This window comes from Salmo salar, chromosome 18 (assembly GCF_965601325.2).
Source record: "Salmo salar chromosome 18, fSalSal1, whole genome shotgun sequence".
NCBI lineage: Eukaryota > Metazoa > Chordata > Actinopteri > Salmoniformes > Salmonidae > Salmo > Salmo salar.
In genome coordinates, this window is record NC_138308.1 from 22,934,398 (window position 1) to 22,944,555 (window position 10,158).

General features: G+C 40.8%; 1 protein-coding gene across 1 annotated transcript in view; it reads left to right on the plus strand.

The window, feature by feature from the left end:
- LOC106577049 (serine protease HTRA1A) overlaps positions 1–9,664 on the plus strand; it is a 30,957-nt gene extending 21,293 nt beyond the window's left edge. Inside the window, exons 4-9 of the mRNA XM_014154743.3 lie at positions 3,924–4,118; positions 4,211–4,243; positions 4,472–4,586; positions 4,840–4,897; positions 5,160–5,255; positions 9,025–9,664. Of these exons, the coding sequence (XP_014010218.2) occupies positions 3,924–4,118; positions 4,211–4,243; positions 4,472–4,586; positions 4,840–4,897; positions 5,160–5,255; positions 9,025–9,193 (666 nt within the window). The 3' untranslated portion in view covers positions 9,194–9,664. The remainder of the gene's footprint in view (positions 1–3,923; positions 4,119–4,210; positions 4,244–4,471; positions 4,587–4,839; positions 4,898–5,159; positions 5,256–9,024) is intronic.
- The last annotated feature ends 494 nt before the right edge of the window (positions 9,665–10,158 follow it).

Sequence of the window (10,158 nt, forward strand, 5' to 3'; positions counted from 1 at the left end):
ACAGACAGCTATTCCGGTATCAAGTCTGGATGAAAGAAATTAGAGGGAGGGGTGGTGGGGTTACGCACTCTCATCTTCTAACTGTCATCTTCTATTAATACCTAGGCTACACCTCAGGGGTCTAGTTCGCACTGAGTTCCCGCAACCCAAAAAGCTAAAATGGCGTCTTATAGTGTTAGATGGATTTACTACTGTATAAAGACCTATTCAGCTATTGTTGGCAATGGTCAGCAGTCAAAAGTGGCCCTTAAGTTGTGTCATCACTCCGCAGAGATGACAATCACCGTGTAATAACCTAGTGTGTACACTCTATTGGAAAGGAAAATGTAGTGTTATCATATTTTATGATGGCACTGCACTATGAATATCCCTGGGTAGTTGATTACAGGACGTGTTTCTGTGTTTGGATACAGAGACTTTTGTCTGTGTGTATCTTTGGCTTGTTGGCCAGTCAGTCTCAGTTACCTTAGCTTCCACACTGTGACTCTATTTATAACCCAGGGTAAACAAAATGGATACAGGGGAACAACCAGGAAGGTCTCTCAAGATTGTGCTGTTGTCAGGGAGTTTGTTGGGTGGTGTGTTGGGATCCACACACTCAACGTGATGTGGCGACGCGTGGGCTATGACCATACACTCATTGGCTATGACTGGACAGAAGGGAGATGATTTCATGCAGACAGGGAAACTGTGGATGGATAAATATACCCTCTGTCTGTCTGTCTGTCTGTCTGTCTGTCTGTCTGTCTAGGCACTGTTTCTGGCTTATGGTTTCCTTACCATGGAGTTTTTCAAGAGTTTAACATAAGTGAATTTGTACTGTTTTATGAGGTACTGGCCAGTGGCCTCTAATAAAAGAGATGCACTGTGATAGGAGAAAAATTAGGGTGGATAAAAAACATTGTAGTTACTCCACAATACTAACCAAATTGACAGAATGAAAATAAGGACGCCTGTACATAATAAAAATATTCAAAAGCATGCATCCCATCCTGTTTACAAGGCACGAAAGTAATACTGTATAAAATGTGGCAAAGCAACTAACTTTTTATCATTTTTTTCCCCCCAAAGTGTTATGTTTGGGGCAAATCCAATAAAACACGTTACTGAGTACAGCACTATATTTTCAAGCATAGTGGTGGCTGCATCATGTTATGGGTATGCTAGTAATTATTAACAACTGGGGAGTTTTTCAGGATAAAAAATAAACGGAAAGGAGTTGAGCTCAGCACAAATCCTAGAGGAAAACCTGGTTCAGTCTGCTTTCCACCAGACAATGGGAGATTAATTCACCTTTCAGCAGGACAACAACATAAAACACAAGGCCAACTCTACACTGGAGTTGCTTCCCAAGAAGACAGTGATTGTTCCTGAGTGGCCGAGTTACAAGTTTGACTTGGATATGTGGTGGTGTGATAGTGTTAAATGATATACTGTTCTATCTTTTGTTTTATGTGTAATTTAAGTGCCTTAATGTGTTTGGACCTTAGGAAGAGTAGCTCCTGCCTTGGGAATGGGGATCCATAATAAATACAAATACTTAAATCTGCTTGAAAATCTATGGCAAGACCTGAAAATGGTTCTCTAGCAATGACCAACAGCCAATTTGACAGAGCTTGAAGAATTTTGAAAAGAATAATGGCCAAATGTTGCACAATTCAGGTGTGTAAAGCTCTTAGAGACTTACCCAGAAAGACTTACAGCTGTAATCGCTGCCAAAGGTGATTCTAACATGTGTTTACTCAGGGTGTTTTATTTATTTATTTATTTATTTATTACAAATGTTCACATTTCGACATCACAGAGTATTTTGGGTAGATCGTTGATAAAACATGCCAATTTAATCCATTTTAATCCCACAAAATGTGGAAAAAGATAAGGGTTGTGAATACTTTCTGAAGGCGTCCTTATATCACTGGCGGTCAGTGCTGTTTATTTTTTATGCGCATGGCCTTATTTCTATTACAGCATGTTGGATGATTGTCATTCATATTCCATTCACCCAATTCAATGTAACAACGATAGGTTTAGGCTACTACATGATATTCAAATTTCTCCTATATCCATCATGAGGTTGCTACAACCTAGCCTATGAGTGAACGTTTACAATGTAGGTGCACACAGGTCGAGAGAAAAATTTGAGATGACGGACAGTGACACATGGACAGACAGTGACACATTCAATACCGCCTTGCACACTCTTGCCTGCATCTAGCTTATCTAGGATCATTAGTCAAACAGTTGCAAACAAGAGTTTCTATTGGACAAATTCAGGTATTTTTATCCCTGTTTCATTTTCAACAGAATCGGCAGAATGAATACACCCCTGATCACGCATAAACACAGTTCACTTTCATAGCAGTCACATTGTATTCCTTCTCACATCTTGCCTCGACTTCTGGTGAAGTCGATGCCCCTCCTTGTTCGGGCGGTGCTCGGCGGTCGACGTCACCGGTCTCCTAGCCATCATTGATCCATTTTTCATTTTCCATTGGTTTTGTCTTGTCTTCCTACGCACCTGGTTCCAATCCCATTCATTACATGTTGTGTATTTAACCCTCTGTTTCCCCTCGTCCTTGTCAGAGATTGTTTGTTGTTATGGGCTCGTGTTGTTGGATTGGTGCGCGACGGGTTATTGTACCCATGTTTATTTTATTATGTACTTTGGTTTTGGAGTTACAGGGGGCAGGCTTTCTCACAAAGCCTCTGATAAATGTCAATCATGTTTTTAACATTATTAAACTACCCCAGTTACACCAAGTTTGTTTCTCCTGTGCCTGACTTCCCTGCCACCTACACACACGACGTGACACATCTATGCACTCTCCTCCTCTCACCCTTTCCCTTCGTTTGTGGACTTCAATGAACAACACATCAGCTGTATGTGACCAGGCAAAAAAAAACGTTCCAAGCCAAACCATTTCATAACCGCTACACACACAGCCTTCATCGTTGTCACCATATTAGCTAAAGTAACGTCCTAGTCAACATAGCCAATGGAACTAATGCTTTAGTAAACCCACTACATACAGTTTTTGTTGAAAACTGTTCAACTATTTTCTATCTCTCTCTCTTTGAGTCAACTACTCACAACATGTTATGCACTGCAGTGCTAGCTAGCTGTAGCTTATTCTTTCAGTACTAGATTCATTCTCTGATCCTTTGATTGTCAGTTCATGCTGCAAGACCCCTGATAGGTTGGAGGACATCCTCTGGAAGTTGTCATAATAATGACTGTGTAAGTCTATGGAAGGGGGTGAGAACCAAGATCCTCCTAGGTTTTGTATTGAAGTCAATGTACTAAGAGGAGGACGGAAACTAGCTGTCCTCCGGCTATACCATGGTGCTACCCTATAATAGAGTGCTTGTCACGTATACTACCTCTCCGGCCTCTAGGTCATCAGGCTGCTGATTATTCCGTACACCTGTCACCATCGTCAAGTGCACCAGCGCCTCATGACACTCAGCTGGACTCCATCACCTCCTTGATTATCTTCCCTATATCTGTCACTCCCCTTGGTTCTTTCCTCAGGTGTTATTGACTCTGTTTCATGTCGGTGCGTTGTTTGTGTTTCGTGTTTACTGTTTTGTTTATTTATTACAACACTCACTCCCTGTACTTGCTTCCTGACTCTCAGCGCACTCGTTACAGTGCTATTGAGGCTATTGTAGACTATTTGGTGAAATGTATATATTTAGTATAGTTTTATCTAAAAAGGATAACTTTTTCAATGTTTTACAATTTTTATTTTTATGAAATTCACTGAGGATGGTCCTCCCTTTCCTCCTCTAAGGAGCCTCCAATGGTATGTATGTGGAGAAGGATAGTTTTACGGCCCACAGTTTCTAGTGCTGATGCTTATCAATGTTACTGAGGGATGTGTACCTATTAAATATCTCCCCCTAACCTGTCCCCCCTACAGATCAAGCTTCCTGTGCTGATGTTGGGGCGTTCGTCAGACCTGAGGCCTGGGGAGTTTGTGGTGGCCATCGGAAGCCCCTTCTCCCTCCAGAACACAGTTACCACAGGGATAGTCAGCACAACCCAACGAGGGGGCAAGGAGCTGGGCCTACACAACTCTGAAATGGAATACATTCAGACAGACGCTATTATCAACGTGAGTCTGTGAACACATGCACGCATATACACGCACATACACACACATCACAAAAGATTGTGAACTGAAGTAATGTTCTTTTCTGTTTACAGTATGGTAATTCAGGAGGCCCTCTGGTGAATCTGGTGAGAATACTGTTTGTTTATTGACAGCTATACAGTTTTTGTACATGTCTAATAAACAGCAGATAATGTGTCTGAATGATGGCACATAATATTTTCAGACTGTATGCAACTATGTGATTGCGTGTAGGAGTGTTACAGTGTTATTAGTGTGTCACTTTGTTTGATTATGAGTGATTCTGGTTGTCAGACACTTCATAAATGACTTTATTATTGATTGTGTTATTGAAGGATGGTGAGGTGATCGGGATCAACACTCTGAAAGTGACGGCTGGTATCTCATTCGCCATCCCCTCCGACAAGATCCAAGAGTTCCTGACTGAATCCTACGACAGACAGTCCCGAGGTAGGACGTTAAATCCCTATAGTCATCCTGTGTGTAACATCTAAATATGTCCCATTAGTGTAAGGTCCTGTCTACACTCTTATCCACATGCTTTGAGGATAACCATAAAGACTTACAGACATTTTGATTCAAGCCCCTTTATAACTAATCTTAACCCATGGCCTAGCTTCAGAATCACTCAAATATCCTCCAAGTCAAAAGGTTATACCCCATGGCAAACCTGATGGTTTTTCTTCTTATTGTGTTTCCTTAGGAAGAGCTGTGACAAAGAAGAGATACATTGGTGTGAGGATGATGACACTCACCCCAGCGTAAGTAGATCCTTAGTCACTGGTTATACTTGTAATGAAAAGGATAACGATGGTACTTTTCTTCTCTAGGACCGTCAACTCTCGATAAATGCAAAGAAAGATTTGAGACTGTGAATGTGTACACTAAACTGGAAAATGCAGTTATTCAAAGCTGTCAAAAAGAATCTATTTGAACTGGACCTGGTGAACTGCATTTCAGTTTGATACGGAAAACAGAGGACTTCTTCTTAAAACGGAGCACCTCTTCCCCTTCACCCTGTAGGTTAACCAAGGAGCTGAAGGTGCGACACAAAGACTTCCCTGATGTCACCTCTGGAGCATACGTCATGGAGGTGATATCTAAAACGCCGGCCGCGGCGTAAGTACAAACTAACAGGGATAGTAGAAACTCACTCCATCTCACCAACAGTGGGGGTTTCTTATGAGTGTGAGGACAAGTTGTCTGACTTTTTCTGTGCTAAGGGATATTGCCTTTGGCTCCTTCCACTGGCTGTACACATGTTTCAAATTTATATAGACCCTCAACGCCCAACTCTCCCCACACAAACTCACTCACATTCACACACACATACACACACAACCCCCCCCTTACTAAAACATTGCTGAGACTCACTTTAAAATTCTTGTTCACCCACTCAAGAATCCCCTCCTGACCACAGTTCTACCAGAGAGGGGTTGGGGGACACCGAGGTCAGCCATCCCCTTCCTCCCTCAAGCAGCAAGGGATATGCTGTGGTTTTACTGGGCCCACTCACCCAACCCTATTACACTCTCTGTGTTTCATTGGAGGTATAAGTGTTAGTCGTGTTTTCCTAAGTAGTATGAGGGGAATGTGGAAGTGTGGCTGTATTATAAGTGGTGGTGGCGGCCACTGTTCACATGTGTGATTAGAGAGTAGTTGTGTGCAAATTGGAGGCCTTGATATCACTTCTGGTAACCGCTCCAGTCTTTGTGCAATTTCGTTTTAACTAGATTTCTATTCTGGGTGTGTTTGGTCTATGGGAGTGTGTTGCACAAAGCAGTCTCCACCTGACTTACTGTAATTATTGTGGTCTTGATGAAGGATAAGTGAAAGGGGTCAATTTGTTTTCATTTCAGTTCATTGTAGCACTATAAAGTAAGGCATCATAGAATGTGTGAAAGGCAACAAGGCCATTGGAATCCATTCTTAGCTGATTGTCAGTGCAATAAAGACCAATATTGAGTCTATACCTTATAATGACTATCTTATAGCTAGGACTGGGCGGTATATTGTATTTTACTATATATAGGGTGTCCACCAACTCTGCCTTGAGTGGTTGAATATGTGCTTTGGTGATGACATTTTCCTTCCTTATGTTACAAAATACATTTTACCAAGACAAATATGTTTGGAATCGTTCAGTGGGGTCTTCCTCTAACATACATTACGATTATATCCAAAAGGTCGGATTTCATAACCTAATACATCCCATAATAAGCACCTAGCTCTGTTGACAGAGCGACACAGCTTTCTTGCCGAAACAACATTTGAGGATTTTACATTTTGTGGTCGCCATCTTCCAAGTTGTTTCCGCAGGTCGAAAATAGCAAGCTGAACTAAATGTAAAAGGCTTTGAAAATAAAAAGCTTACGGTACGCTCAGTGCTCCGTTTACATTTCACAGAGATGTGCTTGTTTTGTGAGTCTTTGATAAAGAACAGGAACTTCAAATGAATATGAACAGTGTATACTAAAATATGAGAATACTTCATGTCTCAAATTCGACATCTATCTTACCCATATTGTTTTAATGGTGCTTTCAAGACAACTGGGAACTCAGAAAAGAATGAGGTCAAATCATGACATGGTCTTCAAGTCAGAAAGTCGGAGTTGGATGACAGTTCAAACTATTTTTCCCCTTCAGAGCTAGTTTGTCCAGTTGTTCCCCGTTATCTTGAAAGCACTGAAGTCAGAGATTTCTGAGTTCTCTGTTGTCCCCAGTTGTTTTGAACGTGGCATATGTCCTCTGGATTTGAGAAGAAATATGACGAGTTCAATGGTAAACCTGTCAGGTAGCCTTATGCCACGTTCAATACAACTGGGAACTCAGAAATAAACAAGCTCCGACTGGGAAAAATAGTTTTGAACGGTCATCCAGTTCGGATTTCCAAGTTGGAAACTCTGGCTCAGACTTTCCGATCTGAAGATCACTGACATCATGATTTCAGCTAGTTCCTAGTTGTCTTAAAAGCACCATATATTCTCACACAGCATCTAGCCTAGCTGACGCGATGCTAGTTTCCTGATTAAAAAAAATAAAATTTATTATTTTACTACTTTTTTTCTCTGACTATCATTTAGTCACCCTAATTTTGACAATCCTACAAGGGTAAAAAAAAGCCAAGAAATGTTGAACTCATTATGATAGAGACATGAGGTTTGGACCATTGGTTTTCTTAAAGGATTATCCACAATTAACATATTATTTTCCAATTGGTCAAAAGATCCGATTTTGATTGGACAGCCTACTATATACTGGTATTGATGCATGGACCAGTTTGGGTTTTTACTTAACCTTCTATAACAGTATTTACATGTTTAGTTTGTGCCCCCTGTCACTCAAGGAGAGAGCAGTTGCTCAACCATGGAGTCACGAGCACTTCTTGCTGTTCACTCTGCAGTCTGCATGGTCAGATAGATGCCACAAGATGTTGGTGACATGCTGCTTTCTACAAGCATTCTATAATTACACTATTATTTTATGTATCTTACTGTCTACAAACTAGTTTGTCTTTTCTTAGCAAGTTGTGGCTGAAATAAAGCTTGTTAGCCGCTAATGCCAATTGCTAGTTTGCTGGCTAGCTAGGTTGCTATATGTACAGTACTAAGGGCAGTGTTGTAGTGAATGGTGTACGCAGGTATACACCTTATACCCGTACACTCACTTCTTAATTACCACGATGCGTATCAACGTAGTGTAGTAGAGGTATACGCCATATGAATTAATAAGTCTGATGGAACATATCAGAATGTTTAGCTTAAAATGTTGATAAACTATTATTTCTACACATTTTCACTGCAGCAAGGTTCACAGTGGTAGGCCGATCCGCGAATGTTCCAAAATACAAATAGCAGGAAAACAGTGTTCTAAAATGCACACTGCACATGCAAGTGGTTTCATAGACAGAGATGTAAATATGATATCCATTAGAACTATCATGGGTTGCTAATATGACTAGAATAATGCCTTTGGCTGCTAGACAATGAAAGAAAGATGAAAGAAAACCAATAGAACAGGAGAACGCATATAAGTCATATAAAATAATTGCCTCCACGTTTCTATGGTGCGATTTTTGTCTATAGGCTAACGTTACTTTGAAGCAAGGTAAGACATTCCTCATAATTTGAAGTTAAACATCCAGATTTCAAACAATGAAATAACAGGAAAAATATAGCAGTGCTAATGATAGACCTAACCGTCTTCTGGTAGATGGAAAGGCTTTCCCCAAAACCTTATTAAATGTTAACTAGCTACATAGTAGCCTATCCCAACCAGACAGAATGATACCATGATTATTTGCACCACTCCAGTAGCCATTTGTTTCGCAAACTCCATCTCATGTGCTACAGACACACTGAACCAAATAACAGTGCTAGGTACCTGCACACTTGAATTAAAGGGTAACTACACTCTAAAATCGAACACGTTTCTCATGTTTTTTTCCAACTTTGTAAGTGGTCTGCTGATGGGGTTTAAACATTGTTGTCGACTTAGAACATTACATTTAGTTGTTTATCTATTAAAAAAAAGTGTTGCACAGTGTGGAAATGATGACAAAAGTGCAAGAAATGGATTAAACTGCTGAAAATATTTTTGGGGTTTGATGTTGGATTGAACAGTATGAAACAATTAGAAAGGAGAAAGCCTCAATGAAATCACGTATAATTTATGTGTTGCCACTCTTGGGTCTTGGGTAATGAACTACTCATAAAGCATATTTAGAACTTTTATTATTCAAAAACATAAAAAACTGTCATTCTGTAAAAAAAATTACAAAATATTGTGATTTGATATTTTGTCTATATTGCCCAGCACTATACCTAACCGTTCCATCCAGCATGTTTGTTTCTGTAGTTCTCATTCTGATGTGTCCTTCTCATCTTAGTGGTGGTCTGAAAGAGCATGATGTGATCATCTCCATCAACGGCCAGCAGATCACCTCTGCAACCGACGTCAGCACCATCATCAAGAAGGACACCACACTGCAGGTGGTGGTTCGCCGTGGTAACGAGGACACCATCATCACCATCACTCCCATGGAGATCGACCCCTGACCCCCCCAGCCCCACCAATGAGTTGGTGCTCATTACCATCACCAATAGAACTTATATGGACGTGTGTTTTTAATCACGCCCCATGGAGTATCTGTGGCCTTTAGGGTTTTGTGGCGCCATGCGTCCGGCCAGGTTAAGACCGCCTTGGAAAGGAACAGTTGTACAGAGCATCTCAGCAGAGTTGTAATTCCTCATCCATGTGTATTATTACACTTTAATTATTATACGCTTCTACTACTGTTTACTGTTAAACACAAGCCAGTTGACCTGTTGTGATCTGCTTGTTTTGTTGTTTTATACTGACTGATTGTTCAGATGGAGGCCCACGATGGCAATCTAAAACAATGTGGAGAGCAGCTCTGGGCGAGTTGTGCAATTATTGTTTTCTAAATTCCTTACCTAAGTACTGTAGTTTTATGGTTTGTTTGTCGATGACATTTACGAAGAAGAGAATAAAGACTTGTAACAGCGTTTTATGATTGTAATTTTAATGTTGGAAATGTAAGGATCAACATGCAGTGCTCGCGTCTCTCACTCACAATCTTTTTCAAGCACTCTCTCTCTTTTCTCCGTATCTCTCTCTTACATACACACACACACACACACACACACACCTGTGATGGAATGCATCCTGACTGAGATTAGGTTTACAATATTTTATTTGAGTGAGTATGAGCTTTGCCATGACATACACAGTCACGAGGAAGACAATGTTGATGTGGGGCTGTTTTTTTATTTAGTCGTACTGCCTCCATAAGGGTTTGATACTGACCTGGTGTGGCAGTTGGGCCAGGGGCCCTGGCTGTAGGCTGACCTCACAGGGAGGAGAATGGTCAACAAATGTGATCCAGATGAGGTCCTACGGATGATGAGACACTCACATGAAGGCACTCTACCCACGTCCTTTCCCAATACATCACGATGCAGTTATACTATTAAAACTCCCTGCCATCACTTCATAGGCA